Source organism: Hemiscyllium ocellatum, chromosome 9 (genome assembly GCF_020745735.1).
Source record: "Hemiscyllium ocellatum isolate sHemOce1 chromosome 9, sHemOce1.pat.X.cur, whole genome shotgun sequence".
Taxonomy (NCBI): Eukaryota; Metazoa; Chordata; class Chondrichthyes; order Orectolobiformes; family Hemiscylliidae; genus Hemiscyllium; species Hemiscyllium ocellatum.
The window spans coordinates 29299896-29322859 of NC_083409.1; the positions used below are offsets into that span (position 1 = coordinate 29299896).

Genomic DNA, 22964 nt, shown 5'->3' on the forward strand with positions numbered 1-22964 from the left:
TTCTTATTCAAGGGGCTACACTTCCAAAAGAGCTTATTTGACTGTGAAGTACTCTAGAATATCCTAAATCCATAAGGTGCAATGATAAGTCCTCCTTTCTTAAATTTCAAATCAGTCCTGATCCTGATTTTCAGCTATGGAATAATTGTTATTGGTTAAGAGTCTGATGACAGGAAAAATAAGCAAAACATTGCCTTACTAGAAATGAAATTGTACAATTTAAGAAGAAAAATATCATCAGTAAGCATGTGCAACAAAGCAAATGTGAATGAGAAAATAAAAAGTGAGGTCAAGGATGCTGCCAAAAACTGACAAATTTCACTTTGCCTTAGGAACCACGAGGCAAATCAGTCTTGTTTGTTCAGAGCACACACTTGGACCTTACAAATCACAATATATTTGCCAACTAATGATTAATGAGGGACAAGAGGAATGATATTTAGCTGAAGGCTTATCTCACAGTCCTAGAAGGACACCCATGAACTTGAATTCACTCTTAGCATCACTTTTACTTAACCTGTTACACTCCAGTCTCCGCACTATATTCTTTCCATTCAATGTCTGCAGTGACCAAATGAATATCACATTTTCTCTTTTAGGTACTCATGTCAGTTTACACTTGGGTGTCCTTCAAGAATGCAGGCAATTTCAAGTAGAATCATCTGGAGACCAGCACAAATTGCAGGATGCTTTGAATATAATTTTGTAAACCTCTGACAAAAAAACAAGAAGCATCGTACAGATGGTTCTGAATTATTCCTCCTTACTGGCTTGTGTTTTCCTCTGTTCATTTAGCTACTGTACTGATCAGAGCTGAAAATGTGTTGCTGGAAAAGCGTAGCTGGTCAGGCAGCATCCAAGAAGCAGGAAAATCGACATTTCGGGCATGAGCCCTTCTTCAGGACTTCAGCTACTGTACTGATGCCAATTTTAATCAACAATAACCAATCAGAACAGAGATGGGTTTGCTGAATTTTATACATACAAAAATTGTAGCAGAAATAATATGTTTTAACATTTTTCCATTTGACCGTAGTCCCATTACATTCACTGTCATGATAAATTAAGCCTATTAATGTTGCATGCTTTATATTAGATTGAATACAACATTTAAGTTGAAAACAGCTTCTCTTCAGTTGATAATATTTTATTGGATCATTTAAAGAGTTTTCTGGGCAAAGTGGAAAGTTAAGAACAGTTCCAAATCTATTCCTTACACTGGCCTCAATGAGAAAGCATTGTTAACTGCTTTCCAGCTTAAGTGCATTTCAAGATGTAAACAAAAAGCAGACAACAGTGCACATCTGCTGACCTTCATTAAGTATTGAAAAATGAACAGAACCTCTTTATTTGGATTACCAAAGGTTGCCTGCAACTCTGAAATGTCCTGGTAAAATTCTAACTGATTGCCAAGCCAAATACAGTCAAACTATATCTGTAAAGTTTCACAACACCTTCAGGTATTTCATGACCAAATGGTCTTGATTTAGCCTCAGGTCTGATGTTTTGCTCTCAGATCCTTAATTCTCACTTCTTTTCATCAAATATGGTGCTTTCTCTCTCACCTTGCTCCCTCTTTCTTCGAGGTCTTTCTCTTCTTTCTTATATTGTGCTCAGTGTCTCACTTCCTCACTTTAGTCACTGGTCTTGGCTACATTACTTTCATTTTTATTAGGTCTTATGACAATATATGCACTCTCCCACTGCCTGTGATCATTATGTTTTGTATGAAAACAGGTGGGCCTTTGCTTAGTCTGAGAGTGTGAATCTAATGAATCAGTTGCAATTGAGTTTAAAAACTCAAGATTATTTGTTCTTGTATATCTATACTGAACTAAAAAGTATCACACATTCATGTATGCCCCCATACACATGAAGATTGGACACAAGTAAAAGTATTACGTTTTTTTGTCCAAAATCACACAATACCAGGTTATAGTACAACAGGTTTATTAGGAGACACTAGCTTTCAGAGTGCTGCACCTTCATCAGGACAACCACCTGATGAAGGAGCAGTGCTCTGAAAGCTAGTGTTAACAAATAAACCTGTTGGACTATAACTTGATGTTGTGTGATGTTTAACTTGGTACACCCCAATCCAACTCCAGCATATCCAAATCATGACTACTTGTTAAAAAACTTATTCATTCATGGGAGGTAGGCAACCAGCAGTACATCCCTAATGCCCAGAGGGCAGTTGAGAGTCAATCACATTGCTATGGGTCTGGAGTCACACATAGGCCATATCAGCTAAGGATGGCAGATAGCCTTCTCTAAAATACATTAGTGAACCAGATGGGTAACATGGTTGCCATTTGGCTTGAGTTAAATTCCCCATTTCTAAAACAATCTAATTCAAATTTCATCATCTGCCTTGTTGGGGTTCAAACCCATACTCCATGAAAATTAGTATAGTCTCTGGATTATCAGTCCAGCGAAATTATTGTGAAGCCAACACCATCGAAGCACAGATGGCTCAGTGAAACTGAGGACTGCAAATGCTGGACAGTCAGAATCGAAGTGTGGTGCTGGAAAAGCACAGCAGGTCAGGGAGCACCCAAGGACCAGGAGAGCTTCTTGAATGAAAGGTTAATGCCCAAAACCTTGACTCTCCTTCCTCGGATTTTGCCTAACCTGCTGTGCTTTTCCAGCACCACACATTTTGACACAGATGACTCAGTCCTTGATTTATGATTTCTTGTCTCAAACAGGAGATGCTTGATTAGTTTTGAAGTTAAATTTGAAGCCTCATAAAATCAACCATTTGCAGCAGATCATGACACTTTTCTTTGTGAAATATTTAGGAGGTTAGTTCTCAGGTAAACATTAAATTAGGAACAGGCTTTCTACTGCCTTATATCTTGCAGCTTGTTTCAGAGTTTGGTTCACAGCTTGGTTGATCATGTGTGTCTGATGGCTAAGGTATTTCTGCATCCAAACATCGTTTAGTTGATCTTTGAGGACACAAAAGAAACAATCACCTCCACACTGCTTTTCAGGACTTCAACCTTTTTCTTCAAATAGTACGTGTGGTTGTGTTCATTCTACATCTTGAATTGTGGGTTAACATCACTAAGGATTTGAGGCAGTCAGTGCCTTTGCAACAAAATTACCAACTTAAATTAGCTGGTACTCTTTTGACTAGTTTCAAGGAAAGACATGGATTCACATCACTGAAATGTTTATTTGCTCCCTCTTGGAGATATAGCAGTGGTTCTAATCTCCAAAAGAAGTTGAGTGACAACCAGCTTTTTGTCAAACTTTTAAAGTACAAAATTAGTTTGAAGTTGAAAACATGACATCTTAAACTCTTTCCTGAACATTTTTTCAAACTGTAGGTGGGGAGGAGAAAGTTGTATTAAGACTTAGGCCTAGGTGACCTGTGTCAGGCAAACACAGAAGAGAAGCAGTTGAACTTCTGCTGAGAAAGTCAAATTACACTGACTGCAGTCTTGCTTCTGTCCTTGGTGACTTCACACCAAATATAAAATTAAGTCAGAAGATTGATGACAAGACCACATGAGCTTGAAAAGAAATACAGCAAAGACACTCCATACTTTGGTGGGTGGAAGTTGAGAGGAATAGTTGAACACAGACAAGTGCAAAGACCATTTGGGGTTGAGAGTGCACACTGCACTGAGCATTTCCTCTTATAGTTGAAACCAAACCGGAGATATTCCAACAGACGTAGATATGTTAGCACCCTCAAGGATATTCCATAATTCTGTTAAATCATGACTGATTTCCAAGTCAAAAACATGTTATAAAGTTTTGTTCATTGCCCTTTGAAACCTTTATCTAAGAAAACTCTGTCAAGTTCAGTCTGAAAACTTCAAAATTTAACCTTTTGGTTTTCAGCTTCATTACAGAAAGACTTGTTTATGTCTACCCTTTTGAATCTTTATCATTGGAAAAAACATGATTATATCACCTCTTGATCTGTGAAAACATTAAGGAAAACAAGCCAGGATTTGCACCTACCTTGGTTTAATTGCTTCAGTCCTGGAATTATTCCACTGAGCACAGAGAGGGTGGTGCGTGTCTGGAACAAGCCAGAGGAAGTGGTGGAGGCAGGTACAATTGCAACATTTAAAAAGCAACTGGATGGGTATATGAATAGGAAGGGTTTAAGAGGGATATGGGCCAAGTGGTGGCAAATAGCATGACATCACATTGGGGGTTTGATTTGCACAAACAAGTTGCACCAAAGGGTCTGTTTCTGGTCTGTATGACTCCATGACACTGAGTCTGTGACTTACCCCTTCCAAATTCAACTGTTCCTTGCTCCAGTGCCATTCACAAAATTGAATGGAGCACTCAAAATATGATCTGAGCATAACGGAAATACACTGTGTAGCCCAGCCAAACCAGAAAAAGGCAAGCATTCCATTTGTCTTTTTGATCACATTTGATCACATACCTGCTTCCATCAATTTCTTTTTATGTACATCTTTGTCTCTACTCCATAAAAATCATTGGTTCTCACTATTAATCTACAAATTAAAGAGATCATGGTACTAAAATTTGAGGATGATGGTGGACAGTGACATGCAACAATCCAGACTGAGAAATACCAACTGGCGGAGAGGAGATATTGACAGGGCAAAACAGAGCTGGGCGGGATTGACTGGAAAGAGGTTGTCAGGAAAAACAGTAACTGAACAGTGCAAATGGTTTGGGTACCTCAAAGTAGAATCCCTAAAATAGGAATAAACTAATCCAAAGCCCTGTGGATGACAAAGAAGATAGAAACTAATGACCAAGAACAACAACCGTGCCTATGATAAGTATCAGATCAAAGCTAAAATTGAGAAGCATCAGAGGTTCAGAGGAAAAGCTGAAAAAGTAACTAATGAAAGCAAAGAGGAATTATGACAAAACCAACAAGAAAAAGTATCCACAAATTCTTTTTTTAATGGCCATATAAATAGTGAAAAGATAATAGAAGAAGGAATAAAGTCAATTTGGGACAAAAAAGGTGATTTACAACTGGAGGCAGGGAGCGTGGTTAAGGTGTTAAATGAATATTTTCCATCTGTCTTTACCAAACAAAAAAAAAGAGATGTTACCTAGGCCACTGTGACAAGGGAGAGGAATAGATCACGAGAAGGATTCAAAACCGAACAGGCAGAGGTGTTGGTTTAGGTCTTGGAACCAGATGACATTCATCCAAGGATTTAGAAAGGAATGCAAGAAATTGCAGGAAAATTGGTCACAATCTTTCAGTCTTACCTAAATCAGGGGAGGCACCAGAAGACTGGAAAATTGCAAGGCATTTTTCAAGAAAGGTTGTAAGGATAAATCCAGGAATTTTTTTCTTTGTCAGGTACGTGGAATAGTTAATCTTCCGCAGTTACATCAGTGCCACCCCCCACCTGTTGCTCCGCTATATTGATGACTGTACCGGCACCACCCCGAGGAGGTTGAACAGTTCATCAACTTAACCAACCCCTTCCACCCCAACCTCAAATTCACCTGCACCATCTCAGACACGTCCACTCTTCCTGGACCTCTCCAACACGTCTCCAGCGACCAACTAACCACAGACATCTACTACAAGCCCACCGACTCTCACAGCTACCTAGACTACACCTCCTCCCACTCTACCTCTTAGAAAAAAACGCCATCTCTTCTTCTCAATTCCTCCATCTCTGCTGCATCTGTTCCAGGATGACCAATTCCACCTCAAACTCCCAGATGGCCTCCTTCTTTCAAGATCACAACTTCCCTTCCCACATGGTTGATGATGCCCTCCAGTGCATCTCCTCCACTTCACGCAACACCGTCCTTGAACCCCACCCCTTCCAACGCAACAAGGACAGAACTACCCTGCTCCTCACCTTCCACCCCACCAACCTCCACATACACTGCATCATCCTCAGTCACTTCTGCCACCTCCAAACAGACCAGAGATATATTTCCCTGCCCAACCCTATCAGCTTTCCGGAGAGACCATTCCCTCTGCAACTCCCTTGTCAGGTCCACATCCACCACCACCCCCCCCCCCCCCCCCCCCCCCGATTCTCGATTCTCCTGCTCCTCGGATGCTACCTGACCTGCTGTGCTTTTCCAGCAACACACTTGACTGTGATCTCCAGCATCTGCAGTCCTCACTTTCTCCTAAGTCCAGGAATTACCAACCAGTCAGTTCAACTTTGAATCTTGCAGAAACAATTATTTAGGATAGCTTTAGTTTCATGGAAGAAGGTGAGTTGGTTAGGAAGATTCCATATGGAATTCTCAAGGGGAAATAATGCTTAATTAACTTACTGGAATGCTATGAAAAGGTAACAGAAAAGATCAATGAGGGTAATACTGTTTAGGTGGTATTCATGGACCTCCAGAAGGCTTTTGAAAAAGACTTGGTGAGAAAATTGTAATTCATGGGGATAAAAAAATGGTCAGTAGCAACATGGATATAAAACTGGCTAAGTGATAGGGAATAGAGAGTAATAGTCGACTGATTTTTTTCAGGCTGTACAAGGGTGTGTAATGGAATTCTCGGGTGTGGGGTTTGTACTGAGACCCTTGCTTTTTCTGATATACATTAATGATATAGATCTTAGTGTGTAGGAGGCATATTCAAAATCTGCAGATGACACAATAATTGGAAGGGCTATAAACTTGAAAGAAGTGGGTGGAACCCCACAAGAAATATACCTTAGACAAGTTAGTAAAGTGGCAAGTAGATGGCAGATGGTTTTCAATGCAGCAAAGTGTTAAGTGATTCACTTTGGTAGGAAAAAACATTCGAAAGACAATATAAAATAGGTGGCACAATTCTAAAAAGCGTGCAGGAGCAGAGTGACCACAGTGTATTTGTGCACAGATCATTGAATGTCATTGAACGTAAGGGAACCTTAAGTAAAGCAGTAAAATCCTTGGTTTTATTAATAGGGGCATAGAATACCAAAGCAAGGAGATAATACTGACGTTATGTCAGACACTTGTCAGATCTCAGATGAAGTATTGTGCACAGATCTGGGTGCTGTATGATAGGAAGGTTGTGAATGCATTGAAAACAGTGCAAAAGCAGTATACAAGAATGGTTCCAGGATTGAGGATCTTAAATTAGGAGGATAAAATTTAAAACGTTGCAACTGTTCTATCTCAAGGCATAGTGGAGAGGAGACCTGTCAGAGGTTTTAAAAATTATGAGGGGTTTGCTTAGAGTAGATGTGGAGATACCATACCTAAAACAAAAAGAATTTGGACAAGAGGGCTTCGACTTTAAATGATCTGCAAAAGAATCAAGGGTGAAGTGAAAAAAAGACTTCTTCACTTCGCGAGGAGTTAGTGCAGGCAGGTTCAATTGTGATATTCGAGGGTATTGATGATTATTTGGATTAAAAATAATATGCTATGGTTTGGGAAAAAAAAGAGATTGGCAGGCAGTATTAATGCATACTTAACACCTTAGTTCAAATTGCCATCATCTATGCTATAACACTTCTATGATATTATAATTGAATAAGCACATACAAAATTATGCTCTAGGTTATTTAATTCAATGAAGTAAAGAACTAGAGTATAATATCAAATCCCAAGTAACTTTATATGCTCACGTGATCTGTATTCTTTGAAGCAAATCAAATTTGTACCCCTGACAGATCTGCTAACCTTCTACCTTGTCTTGGATGAAAACCAATCTTGAAATGCATGTTTGATCATCTCATTTTATTTGCATTGCTCAACAAGTCTCAACTTTTTCTTATCGAGAGATCATTTTATATATCAAGTATTTTGTTTCTATTTTCAATGTGAATTCAAGCCTAGTTTAATCTTAATCATCTTTATGAATTGCTTTTTGAAACTAATCTAATTCAATTGCCGCAGGATTGAGAATGGTGCCAAAAAATCCAGACAGTATTTTATGATGGTGAACTCACTCACCTTAACTACTATGTTCATTTGAGAATCATCCCAAGAGTCACAGATCTGGAATGTGAATGTATCACTGGTACTACTGACTGCATTACTGCATGGGCCTGACAAGAATGGAATGCCAACACACTGCCTGAGCACAAATCAATTATCTAGAAGTCAGACATAATTGACAAACCAGAGTGTTTAATGCACTGTAGCTGCCAGATTATACACATGGCTACTCCGATACTGCCTTATCCACAGTCTAAGGCTTCACGTTTAGACTTCGCTTTGCAGTGATGATGCTAATTTCCACAGCAAGTCCTTTTGCTTTCAATTTTATGACAAAGAGAGACTTTCAATTACTTTGAGCTGGGTTATATCATTTTGACTAGATGCTGTAACACCAACTTTTATTTATGCAAAATCTTCAACTTTGATTAAAGTCCCAAGACACTCAAACAAACAAAAACTAAAGCCAAACTAAAGGAAGAAATATTAGGAGGATAACTAAATCCATGGTAAAACAAAAATGTTTTAAAGTGGATCTTAAAAATAGGAGTAAGATCTGGAGAGGCAGATAAGCACATAAAGGGAATTGCAGACGATAGTGAGGACCTAGACAACGGAAAGAACATATGCCAAAATTGGAAAGAAGAAATTCAGAGAAGAAACTGTTGCTACATGTCGGATCAGAGATATCGGTTTGAGATATTTATCTATCATTAACATGGCAGTAATTATGAAGAGAAGGGATCATACAAAAGAAGCTTGAATTCTGAACATTCATTTCATCTCCATATACACAGCAATGGCACCAAAGATATAAATGCTTCTGACACAGTAAACAGCAGATGACATAATACACCCAGACAGATATGCATACAGCCCAAATTATTATTACTTTCCACTGTCAGATAAGTAAGTAACTGAAATGATCAGCGTTGGTCCAAATAGATATTTTATTAACAATAGTGAGAAACCTTAAGCACAGTGGTCAATACTGTGGATGCATCATATCGAGAATGTTCTTCAATTTTCCTTTGTGGTGCAGAACAACATTGGGAATGAGGTAGAATATAATCCACAACATGTTCTGTTTGTCTTTTTTAATCTCTTCAAATGCAGACTTAATCAGTTATGCTTGGTGTACCCCATTCACATTTTAAAAATGCAATTCTCTTATGTATAATTCAAAGAGTTTATAAAAGGAATTCTGTGGTGACTCACAGATTGAGGATTTCCTTGGACTGAACTCATCGATTGTTTGAGTCATCTTTTCAGTTAATGAGAGGCCCATTTCACATACTCCTGTTAGTGTCACTGCATTTTATTTTCAAAATTTTTCATTTACTGCACAATTGAACACAAGATCTCAAAGAAATAATCATGAATGCTATGGGATGGAGGATGCTACACCACTTCCCACATCAAAAGAAGTCACATGATCATGAACGCCTCAAAAACCAATTTATAACTTGGTTGTTCAAGCACAAGTATGGGATACTGGTGAACTAAGAACAGAATTATTGCATGAGTGGAATCCCAGTTTTAAGAAGCAATCACCTACTATAGCAAAATAGAATCACAGAAATGTTGCTGCACAGACAGAGACCATTTAATGACCTTGCTTTAATACAAAGAGTCTCAGAAATAAGAGTGATGAACTTCGAGCATGGAGCAGAACTTGGGACTATGATATTGTGGCCATAACGGAGACGTGGGTTTCACAGAGGCAGGAATGGTTGCTAGATGTTCCAGGGTTTAGAAAATTTTTTTAAAAACAGGGGGGCAGGTATAGCATTGCTAATCAGAGTGCTCGTCACAGCTACAGAAATGAAGGTTGTCAAGGAAGGTTTGTCTACTAAGTCAGTATAGGTGGAAGTTGGGAACAGCAAGGGAGCAGCCACCTAATTAGGGGTTTTCTACAGATCCCTGAATAGCAGGAGGGAGACTGAAGAATGCATAGGCTGGCAGATTTAGGAAAAATGCAGATGTGCAGGGTTGTTATGGGTGACTTCAACGTTCCCAATATTGACTAGAACCTCCTCAGTGCAGATAGTTTGGATGAAGCCATTTTTGTCAGGTGTGTTCAGAAAGGTTTCCTTACTCAGTATGTAGATAGGTTGACAAGGGGAGAGGCCGTTTTGGATTTGGTGGTCAGCAATGAGCCAGGACAGGTGTCAGATCTCTCGGTGGGAGAACACTTTGGTGACCGTGACCCCAACTGCCTCACATTCAGCATCACCATGGAGAGGGAAGGGAGCACTCACCAAGGGGATATTTAATTGGGGAAAAGGAAATTATGATGCCATCAGACAGGAGTTGGAATTGCAAATTGGGAGCAATTGTTCCACAGAAAGGGCACAACAGACATGTAGAGACTGTTTAAGGAGCAGTTGTTGCGAATGATGCATACATTTGTTCCTCTGACACAGGCAAAGGGTAAGATTAAGGAGCCTTGGATAACAAGAACAGAGGAGCTTCTCATCAAAAGGAAGGCGGCAGTTTACTTAAGGTGGAGGAGCAAGGATCTAGCACAGCTTTAGCGGATTACAGGCTTAATAGAAAGGAGCTCAAAAGTGGACTGAGGAGAGCCAGGAGGGGACACGAAAAAGGCGGGAAGGATTAGGGAGAACCCAAAGGCATTTTACTCATACATGAGGAATAACAGAATGATCAGGGAGAAGGTAGGGCCGGAATGGGAAACTTGTTGTGGAGTCTGAGCCGATAGGGAAAGTCCTAAATGAGTTTTTTTGCTTTGGTTTTCATTAAGGAAAGGGACCTTGTTGGGAATGAGAACTTTGAGGAGCTGGGCAACAGGCTTGAACAGATTAAGATTAATGAATTTGAAGTTGATGTGCTGGAAATTTTGGCAAACATTAAGATTGATACGTCCCCAGGGCTAGTCCAGATTTATCCTAGTTTGCTCCAGAAAGCGAGAAAGGAGGTTGCTAAGTCGCTGGCGAAGATCTTTGCTTCCTCACTCTCCACAGAAGTCATACCGGAAGATTGGAGGGAGGCAAATGTTATTCCTCTTTTCTAGAAGGGTAATAGGGAAACTCCTGCTAACTACAGACCAGTCAATCTTATGTCTGTGGTCAAAAAGGTTTTGGAAAGAATTCCGAGGGATAGGATTTATGACTATTTGGAAAAGCAGAGCATGATTAAAAGCAGTCAGCATGGCTTTGTGAGGGGCTGGTCATGCCTCACAAACCTTGGAGTTCTTTGAGGAGGTGACAAGACTGGTCGATGAAGATCGAGCAGTAGATGTGGTGCATATGGAATTCAGCAAGGCATTTGATAAGGTTCCCCATGGTAGGCTCATTCATAAAGTCAGGGAGGTATGGGATAAAGGGAGATTTGGCTGTCTGGATTCAGAATTGCTTGGGTGACAGAAGGCAGAGAGTGGTTGTAAGTGGAAAGTATTCTGCCTGGAGATTGTGGTGAGTGATGTCCTGCAGGGCTCTGCTCTTGGGCATCTGTTCTTTGTAGTTTTTATAAATGACTTGGATGAAGAGGTTGAGGGATGGGTTAGTAAATTTGCCGATGACACAAAGATTAGAGGTGCCGTTGATAGTATCGAGGGCTGTTACAGGCTGCAGCACGACATTGACAGGATGCAGAGCAGGGCTGAGAAATGCCAGATGCAGTTCAGCCTGGATAAATGCAAAGTGATGTATTTTGTAAGTTCGAACTTGAAAGCTGAATGTAGGATGAAAGACAGGATTCTTGGTGTTCACATACATAGATCCCGCAAAGTTGCCACTCAAGTGGATAGGGTTGTTAAGAAAGCATATGGTGTTTTGGCTTTCATTAACAGGGGGATCCAGTTTAAGAGCTGTGAGATTTTGCTGCAGCTCTACAAAACCCTGGTGTCCAGTTCTGGTTGTCCTATTATAGAAAAGGTGCGGAGACTTTGGAGAGGGTGCAAAGAAGGTTTACCAGGATGCTGCCTGGACTGGAGGGCTTGTCTTACGAAGAGAGGTTGACTGAGCTCGGACTTTTCTCCCTGGAGAGGAGGAGGAAGAGAAGTGACCTGACAGAAGTATACAAGGTAATGAGACTCATGGATAGAGTCGATAGCCAGAGACTTTTGCCCAGGGCAGGATTGACTGCCAGGAGAGGTCATAGCTTTAAGGTGTTAGGAGGAAGGTATAGAGGAGACGTCAGAGGTAGGTTTTTCACACAAAGTTGTGAACGTGTGGAATGTGTTGCCAGCAGTGGTGTTGGAAGCAGAGACATTAGGGACATTTAAGTGAATGTTGGACATGCATATGAACAGCAGTGAATTGAGAGGCGAGTACGTTAGGTTATTTTGTTTTAGATTGGGATTAATCTTCGGCATAATATCGTAGGCCAAAGGGCCTGCTTTGTGCTGTACTTTGCTATGTTCTGATTAGCCCGGACATACCATGTCTGCTCTGTGGAAAAGCACCCTTGCATACCTTTCCTCTAAAGCTCCGCACATTTTCTCTCTTTAGGTAATAATCCAAAGCTGTTTTGAAAGCAGTGGTTAAATCTTACCCCATCACATTCTCAGCCAATACATTGCTGATAAGGAAATAATTTGCTCCTGTTGAGTTGATGATTTGAGGTGTTCCCTCCAGCAGACACTGAGCATCATCATAGGGAGGGTAGGGTGGAGATTACATATGAGTGTTTGTCTACTCTTTGTACAGCTGAGAAACATTTTGCCTCAGAGACATTTCAACATACAAGACTATTGCATTTCTGATTTCACACAAATTTTCACAGGACAAGATAATTTGTCTTCTTGACCAAGCACACACTATCTTCAGAATAAATGCTGAGAATGTTCATAATAGAACGTATGAACAGAAACCACTTCTCACCTCGAGTCAGTTCTGCCATTCAATATCATGGCTTCTCTGTGATCTAACTTCACAATCCATGCTTAATAACTAAGCACATGCAGATTCCCAAAGTTGTGCTATCGTTATCATAGAAAAAGCCAGAATATCACTTTCACAAGATTACATCAGGTGCCTGAAAATCAACTTCAAAATGGAGAGACTGGGTTAGCAGAAAATGTGATAACTGACACTGGACAAACTTGGTGCTGAAACTTATTAGCAAATTCATCATTTTATTGGGAAAACAGCAGGAAACGCAGCTATATCCTGGAATCTTTGAAGGGGATTTGCTTTGCAAGAAGTAAATGAGAAGTGGTGTCAATTCACTAAAATGGAACAGTTCACAACAGTCAACATAAAGCTATCCAATACCCTGGACTGCTCAAAATGCTTCATTTCTCAAACTCGTGAAACAATATTTTACAGCGCAATCACAAATGCTTGCCAAATGAGCTGTCACTACTTCCAGGATTGAAGTAGCTGTGCTACTTGCCTTGTCCGAGATCAGATAATGCTGGTACAAGAAAAACTCTTGTTCTAATAAGGTTAATGTTACCCAGCAATCCCAAGCACAGCACACCACATAGAGAGACGAAAGAAGGGAGAGATAGGAAGGTCAGGGAAGGCAAGCTCAATGTTCCAAAATAGCACACAGTCAGTGAAATATTAATGAATTCAAGTTATTTTTATGGAGGAAACACGACAGCCAGTTTGTGAACAGCACAATCTCAAAAACAACAAAAAAAACCTAAAATCTGTCTTAATGATGGATAAATCTTCTTCAGTACACTTAAGAAAATTCCTCTGTTCGTCTTTGAATTGTGCTTTGAGATCTTTTATGTCGACCTGAGAAGATTGATGAGGCGTCACTTTGAACTTCTTCTGAAACGTGGAACCTCCAACACAGCAGCAACCCTTTCTTAATGCATTGGATAAGTAGCCTCAATCTTGGAGATTGATCTCAGACTGAATGATTCAAAATCTAACATCAACTTTTTGAATAATTCCCCCCACTACTTGACCTTAATTGATGGGTATTTAAGAAAAGCATCATTTGTGACATCTTTCAATGGCTTCAACAGGTGCACAGTTTTCACCTCTCCGAAAAGGATGCTCAGCTACTATTACTTTCTGATTGTGACACACCTCCACGATGTGTTAACACTCATGATTTTAACAGTCTTCATACAAATTACAACAAACACAAGGAAGAATATGTTTCTCATGTGATAAACAATTTGGAAAAAAAAATGCAAGTCAGTAATTTATGCACTAATAGTAAGAGAAGGCAGGCTTCATACATTCATATGCCTGTCGAGAGCAGTAGCCAAACTGAGTCTTCAAACGCTGAATTGAGACAACCAAAAGTAGACTTTATCAATGTATGCAAAACATCAGAAGGATAAGGGACAATACAAGCATCACTCTGGGAAACCTTATACATTAGATTAATAAGGCATGGACTGAAGCTGGTAAATAATTCATGCTGGACTCTCGTTAATGATTTCCAAAATCAAATGGTCAATATGCAATTCATAGATTAACTGCAGAAAATGTGAGCCTCAGATATGAAGTGAAAATATGCTCAACATTAATTTTCTTTTCTAGTTGAAAAAATAAGGTTGGTCAAGCGCTTTACTGCATCTATACTTCGGAACCTAAAAAACTAAAATCAAGTTCACTTGCCTAGAGGCAGTGCTGAGGTGAAGAGTTCCCACTATTGTACATATCTTGATCATGTCTTAATTTTTTTAAACTGTAAAATACAGTCAGGCAACCACATGGAAGCCCCAGCACATGTGAAAACATGGCAAGATTTATTACATTTTAAAAAGCAGTCAAATGCATTGGTGTTGGCACTGCATTACTTATCTCTCCTTCTGTAGACCTGCAACTCCTCCTCTGACTCAGATTCTCCCCAGTCATGACTGAACATGACTGATAACAGGATCTACCTCAAGTCTGTACAGGATAATTGCTCTGAAAAGTTGGCCCATGTTAGTTTTATTACTATGTCCTGCTATCATGTAGTAAACTACATCTCCTGCTATCATGTAGTAAACTACATCTTATTGTTCAAAAACTGCCTTTTCTTTCACGGCTCACTGTTGACTCATTCTCCATCCTTGTTAACCAAACAGGTCCAAAAACCCTGTACAAGGGCCCAAGGTCAGCTCTTTTCCCCAAACAATAACTGTTAATGTTTGATTTTGTAACATACACAGTGCTGAATATATCAAAATCCTTGAAAGAGAAGTTAAAATTTTAAAACAATTCCAAGTACTATTGTGGACTCTCTTACTATGTAATAACAATCCATTTGCCTCTACCACATAAGATCTACAAAAGCCAAGTGATCCTCAGGAAGGCGGGAAGTGATAGGATGAAACTTACATCACTTAAATGCCAACGTGTAGAGGAGGCCAATTGGCCCATCATACCTGCACGAGCTCTCTAAATGAGTATTATTACTTAGTGCCATTCACCTGCCTTTCCATATACCCTTACACATGATCATTTGACTAGAAATAGTAATACAATGCCCTTTTGAAAACCTCATTTGATTCTACCTCCATCACATTTCAAGACAGTGTATTCGGATCCAAAACACACATTGTGAGAAAATATTTTTTTAGAACATCACATTTGTTTCTTTTGCAAACTGTTATAAATGTGTGCTCGCTCATTGATTTTTTTTTAAAAACAAGCTAGAATTGTTTCTCCACACCTACTCTACTGAGTTCCCTTTGTTATTTTGGAAACATCTATTAGGTCTCCTTTTAGCACCCTTCAATCCAAGGAGAATAGTTCCAAAGTCTCCATCCTATCATTATAACCGACGTCCCTCATTCCTGGAAACATTTTTGTAAATCTCTTCTGCACTCTCTCTATTATATTCAAATTCTTCCTATATAGTGTATTATGTCAATAATAGGGTCTCCAGAACTGCAGTACAAAGCTTCAACAGCACACTAAAAGTCACTTTGCATTCAATTTTGTCCTCAACTTAACATTATAAAACATTAAAACTTAAAATCCTAATAAGTGAACCTACATCAAACATGACGCATAGGTTTTTACATTCAATATATATTCAACATAGCTTGAATTTTACCATCTATTACCACATCTTACAAACCTCTGTTCCGGAGAGTTCTCCAGTTTAACAGAAAGGAAAAATGACTGGAAAATTTAAATTCACAAGTTTTAATAGATTGCCAAAAGCACTGATAACAAAGCATTTCCATCATATTTATATAGCAGTAAAATTGTTGAGCACTTACCCTTCTAAATGATATCAAATAAAAGGTATCGCCTCTCCTACGAATAGCTTCAAAAAAGTTTGGATAACGTTCATCTGGAGCGTAATACACTTGCAATTCACTCCCTGAGTCTCTATAGATAACAAAGAGTAAAAATATTAGTAATTTGTGATTCAAGGAAAAAAAAACAGCATTTAGGATTTAAATTTATCAGCAAAAATAACTTGGTAATAAACTTTATTCTAGGGCTGTGACCATAACACTTGCAATTACCTTAGAAAAGGCCTTCTCAAACCACTGGAACCCACATAGTGTATCTTAACATGCCAAAAGCATATGAAGTCCCAATTCCAGATTTTGATCTAGCAATCAATGGACAGAGTTATACTTCCAACTCAGGACCCTGAATGGACCCTGCAGGCAGTGGTTCTCCCAAACATCTGCTGACTTTATCCTTCGAGATGATTAAGACAGTAATTTTGAAAGATGTTGTCAAAAAGCAGTTTTGGTTAACTACTGCCAAGCATATTATATATGGTAAAGACTGCTGCCCCTGAGTACCAGCAGAGGATTGTATATAAAACTGTCCATTTGAGTTGCAGATTGTCAACATTCTTCATAGTTACATTCATCCAAACATAGAGTATTCCAACAATCTCTAGACTTGCATCTTCTACGTGGTGAACAGACAATTCCCATCTTCTGACTTGCTTGCTGCCACAATACTTATATAGAGTTATGCAGTTACGTTTCTGCCCAATATTAATTCTTAGAATGTTGAAAATAGGAAAGTTTGTGACAGTCATATCTTTAATGTCAAGAGAGGATTGTATTAAATTCTCTCGTCTGGATAATGGTCATTGCTTCACACTTGCGAGTATGCTAATTTGCCATTTATCTGCCCAAATCTTATGATGGTCAGAGGTCTCTGATAAAGCAGCTCGGACATCAACTCAAGGAATTCCTGCAGCAATGTCACAGGTTTCAGGAGATTAGCTTTCAACAACCAAAACCATTTTCCTTGTGCAAGGAATTTCTCCAACCAGAGAATGCTTCCATCCATATTGGGGTGAATAAGTTTTACCTCACAGCACCAGGGACCCAGGTTAGATTCCAGACTCGGAGGACTGTCTATATGGGGTTGGCACATTCTCCCCGTGTCAGTGTTGGTTTCCTCCCACAATCCCAAAATGTGTAGGTTAGTGTGAATTGGCCATGCTAAATTGCCCATAGTGTTAAGGGATGTGTAGGTTAGGTGCATTAGTCAGGATTAAATGTAGAATAATGGGAAATGGGTTTGGGTAGGTACTCTTCGAAAGGTCGGTGTGGATTTGTTGGGCCGTAGGGCCTGTTTCCACACGGTAGGGGTTCTAAGTTCTATCCTTATTTAATTTTGCTTGGGGTCCTTGATGTCACAATTGGTAGAACGCTGCCATAACGTCAAGGACAATCACACTCTCACCAGAGTTAACAGTGGAATACCTCTGGAGTTCAATTCTTTTGTCTATGTTTGGACAAATGCTGCAATGAAGTTAAATCTTTAACAGTCTATCATTTTCAAGACTGAATGTAGCAGGACTGCAGTGTCTTAATTTGTTGGTTTGGGTAGAGGATCATTTAGCTCTACCTGTAACATTCTGTCTCTGCTTTTTAGCATAACTGTAGGCTTGTCTTGCAACTTCATAATTTTAGGTATGCTTGGAGCTACTTCTGTCATGTGCTTCTGTTCACTTCATTGAACAAGGAATGAACCCCAGGTGTCATTGTCAGAGGGCTATGTCCACCAGAAAATTACAGATTTTGGTGTCACACAATTCTGCCAATAGTCCACAAACCTCAACAATGCCCAATTTTATGTGATGACATCTCACCATAAATCACAGAATCCTTACAACGTGGAAACAGGCCCTTCAGCCCAACAAATCCATACTAACCCTCCGAAGAGTATTCCATCCAGATCCATTCACCTCCCCTATTACTTTACATTTCCCAAATCTAATGCACCCAACCTACACATCCTGAACACTATGGATCATTTAGCATGACCAATTCACCTAATCAGCTCTGGGACGAAACGAGAGCACCCAGATGAAACCCACACAGACATGGGGAGAATGTGCAAATTCCACAGAGAGTGTCACCCAAGTCTGGAATTGAACTTGGGTCCCTGGCACTGTGAGACAGCAGTGCTAACCACTGAGTCATCGTATGGACCATATTCTGAACACATTCCCATAGCATGGGTGGTCATATACCACTGAATATGTAGGAGGGTGTCTTCAGTGTGCTGACAAGACTTGGCCTCCACAAGGACTGTGGAGGGCTTGGTCCTATAAACATGGATGCAAGAGTCTTGGATTGAGCAGAGGAATGCAAGCAAATAGCTTGCTTCGATTTACTTTATTCTAAAAGTTCCTCAATCTAATTTAGGATTTATTTTTTGTGTACATCACAAATGTTCTTACAGATGTTACGACATGGGGTAAACCCTCCTGCTTAAGTTAAACCAACAACACAGAAAAGATTTATTCCGTGCAATAATCTGTGAAAATCTGAGAGGCCAAGAACTACTTAAAGTATAAATTAACAACTTTATTTCTTAAAGTATAACAGTGAACAATTAACTAATAACTATTTACAACTCCTCTCTCTAACCTATCTTTTACCTTCCCCTTCTATAATACTAGCCCAATAAAACCTCTGATTAAGAATTAACAAAAATTCAAATTTCAAAACCAGCCTGCTGTCGAATTCTCTCTTTGGATCTTCCTCTGTCTTCTTTCCTTCTTCTTAGGGATTATGTTTCATAGGTCATTGATCGATAAACCTACCTTTAAGAGAGCTATTCTCCAGGCAATCTGCATGTGTTGGTGGCTTGGCAGTTTTCCTCCAACTGTTCAATTTTTCCTGGTCTTATACCCCAAAGCAACGGATTGTTTCATTGGTTTTTAATATAGTCAATATACTAATTCAAACTTGATAGGAGGTTGGTATTTTGGGGTATAATTTAAACTGGCCAAATTCAAATTTGTTTTGTCATCTCCAAGCCACCAGCGAAACTAGCTGTTGTACCAAAAGATTACAATATATCTTGTTCAGATCACTTGGTGCTATATCAGGTAGTTCTGCTTACTTTTAACTCTTTTAAAGGTACAGTACCCCTTACACCTTCATAACAGATAATAAGTTGAAATTTATGAATCTTTACAGGGGTAAAGAGACAAGAAATAAATCTGATTGTGATACAAGGAACAAAAGGTTATCCATACAATAACAAGATGTTCTTCATGATGCTAACTGCAGAGTTAGCATCGGTGCTTTGCTCTTAATAGTATATCTAACAGCAACTCAATCAGAGGAAAATGCTTCCTGCAAATCTTGAAGGATGCCTACTATATGACCTGTCAATGCAAAGCCAAAAATTCATAATACTAAATATTAAGTTGTGCAGAGAAGCTGTTTATTAAATGCATTGATGGAAACAAAGTATTAATAAAAAGTTAAACAATCTAAAACCAGTACAAAACAACCAGAAATGGTTCACAAGGGAACTCAATTACTTTCTGCAAGGTTTAGTCATTCCATGCCATAAAATGAACAGGATTGAGAATACTGCACTGAGCTTTTTTTATAATCTTGAAAAAAATTAAGAAAACCTGGGATTACTCGTTAACAAGCATTTTTATAATGTCAAAGATGATTTTTCAGGACACTGCATGACACCGAGTCATAAATATCTTAAGACTGAGTGCAATCCAAACATTGTTTTGGCCTCTTCACGTGAACGTGCAGCATGCAGACATCACAAGACTACAAGAGTGATCGCCATATAGTCCTTGGAGATGAAGTCCTGCCTTCACATTAAGACCCTCTGTCATGCTTTGTGGCACTACCACCATGCTCAATGGGTCAGACTGAAAACAGATTTAGCAACACAAACCTGGGCATCATGAGGCTCTGTGGGCCTCAGCAGCAGTAGAATTGTACTCCAATGCAAACTGCAACCTCATGGCCTATCCCCCTCGGTCACTACAATCAAAATAGGGATCAAACCCTGGTTCAATGAAGAGTGCAGAAGGGCAGACCAGGAGCAGCACCCAGCATACCTTAAAATGAGGTGTCAACTTGGTGAACCTACCAAACAGGACTACTTGCGTGTCAAACTGCAATAAGGAGCAAGTGTTGGACAGAACTAAGCTTTCCTCCAACCAACAAATCATATGTAAGCTCTGCAGTCCTGCCACACCCAGTTAAGAACGGGAGTGTACAATAAGGAAGCCTACTGGAGGAGGAGACACCACAAACATCCCCATTCTCAATGATGGAAGAGCCCAACACATCAGTGAAAAGCATAAGGCTGAAGCATTCACAGCAAACTTCAGCCAGATGTGCTAAGTCTATGGTCCAAGCTGGCTCCTCCACAGGTCTCCAGCATCATCAATACCAGCCTTCAGCTGATTCAATTCATTCCAGATGATATCAATGAACAGCTGGAGGCACATGATTCTACAAGGGCTGTGGTCCCTGACAATATTTCAGCAATAGTACTCAAGACTTGTGTTCTAGAACTTGTTACTCCCGAGTAAAGCTCTTCCAAGTACAGTTCCAACAGTGGCAATTACCCGACAATGTAGAACATTGCCCAATTATGTCTTGCACTCAAAATGCAAGGCAAATCCAAGCCGGCCAATTACCACTCCATCTGAGCACCCTAGATCATCAGTAAAATAACAGAAGGTGTCATCAACAGTGCTAACAAGCAGCACCAACTTAGCAACACCCAGTTTGGGTTCTGCCAAGATTACTCAGCTCATGGAAGTATTACAGTCTTGGTTCAAACATGTACAAGAAAGTTGAATTCCAGAGGTGGGATAAGAATGACTGCTCTTGATATCAAGATTGCATTTAACTGTGTGTGGCAGCAAGGAGCTCTTGAAATGCTGGAATCAATGGGTATCAGGGTCAAACTCTCTGCTGCTTGGAGTTATACCTATCACATAGGAATATAGTTATGGTAGTCGAAGGTCAGTCATCTCAGTTCCAGGAAAATTCTGCAGGAGTTCCTCAGAGTAGTGTCCTAGATCCAACCATCTTCAGCTGCTTCAATGACTTCCTCTCCATCAAAGTCAGAAATGGGGATATGGTACGACTGCATTATTTAAAAGGCATTTGGACAGAGAAATGAATAGGAAAGGTTTTGAGGGATATGGGCCAAGTGCTGGCAAATGGGACTAGATTAGGTTGGGATATCTGGTTGGCATTGACGAATTGGACTGAAGGATCTGTTTCTGTGCTGTACATTTCTATGAGTCTATTTGCTGATAATTACACAATGTTGAGCACCTTTCGCAACTCCTCAGACACTGAAGCAGTCCAAGTTCAAACGCAACTGGATCTGGATAATATTCTGGCTTGGGTTGACAAGTGACAAGTAACATTTACACCACACAAATGTAAAGCAATGACCATCGCCAGCAAAAGACAGGCAATTTAACCAACGCCCCATGCCATTCAATGGTGCTACCACGACTGAATCCCATCACCACATCCACTGATCAGAAACTCAACTGGACTCACCACATAAAAACAGTGACTACAAGAGCAGGTCAGAGGTTAGAAATCCTGCACCAAATAACTCACTTCCTGACTCCCCGAAGGCCTGTTCAGCAGCTACAAGATGCAAATCAGACGTATGATGGAATATTTCCTACTTGCCTAGATGAGTGCAACTTCAACAACACTCAAGAAGCCTGACACCAACCAGGACAAAGCAGCCCTCTTGATTGGCACCACCTCCACAAGCATACACTACCACTGAACAGGCGTATCAGTGTGTATTAGCGACAAGATGCACTGAAGAAAATTCACCAAAGATCCTTAGACAGCACCTTCCAAACTCATGACCACTTCCATCTCAAAAGGATAAGAGCAGCATGGGAATACCATCACCTGCAAGTTCCCCTCCAAGCTACTCACCATCCTGACTTGGAAATATGTTGCTGTTTCTTCACTGTTGCTGGGTTAAAATCCTGGAATATCCTCCCAAAAAACATTCTGGGTTAACCTACAACACAAGGACTGCCGCAGTTCAAGAAGGCAGACCATCACATCTTCTCAAGGGCAATGAGGGTGAGACAATAAATGCTCACCAAACAGCAACATCGCATGAGTGATTTTTAAAAAAAAGCCCTCAATCTATTTGCACATATACAACTATCGAAATCATTGAATGTTTAAAATTTTGAGCGTAGGAGGAGGTATTCAGCCTACCAAATTAGTGACACTGTTTTCAAGGTGGAAGGTGCCAACAGGATGATCCTAACTTTAATATTGCATCATTTTAAATTGCGAGAACAGATCAAAGAAATAAGGATTCAAAGAAAAATTTATAATTAAGATAGGACTGCAGCATTTTGCTTCATTTTATGCACATGGGTGGAATGCATTTTCTAAGTGAATTAGAAAGGTGAAATTCTTGGAATCATTTAATGTATTTTATAGGCACATCAACGAAAGGGGAAAGCTACCATGTAAAAATGATTAGTGGACAGACAAGATAAATGCCATAGGCATAACAAAGAAATGGCACCAACAATTAATAAATATTTCATTCATTATTTAACAGGGAGACAGAATGAATGGACATGATACTGACTGATGAGATGAATAAAGGGATTAAAAAGAAAGTCATACACTGAACAAACTAATCAATTTGAAGCAGAATAAAAATCCCAGTTCTGATGGGTTGTGTGGACAATTTTTAAAAGAATCTCAAGAAGACAAGGAAGAATCTGTATAACTCATATTTAATGACTGACTGGTTCTTGATCTCTTCTCCGTTCAAAAAGGAAGTCTGAGAGGTGACCTAATAGAGATCTTTAAAATTATACAAGGTTTTGAACATAGTGGGTGTGGAGACAATACTTTTTCTTATGGGAAGTGTGCAGTTCTTAAAAGC

The 22964-nt window shown here is 39.6% G+C and overlaps 1 protein-coding gene across 2 annotated transcripts in view; it reads right to left on the reverse strand.

Moving 5' to 3' along the window:
- Positions 1-22964, reverse strand: part of atf6 (activating transcription factor 6) — a 327368-nt gene that overhangs the window by 167045 nt on the left and 137359 nt on the right. For both annotated transcript variants that reach the window (XM_060830102.1, XM_060830103.1), the window contains one exon: positions 16028-16139. In XM_060830102.1, the coding sequence (XP_060686085.1) occupies positions 16028-16139 (112 nt within the window). The remainder of the gene's footprint in view (positions 1-16027; positions 16140-22964) is intronic.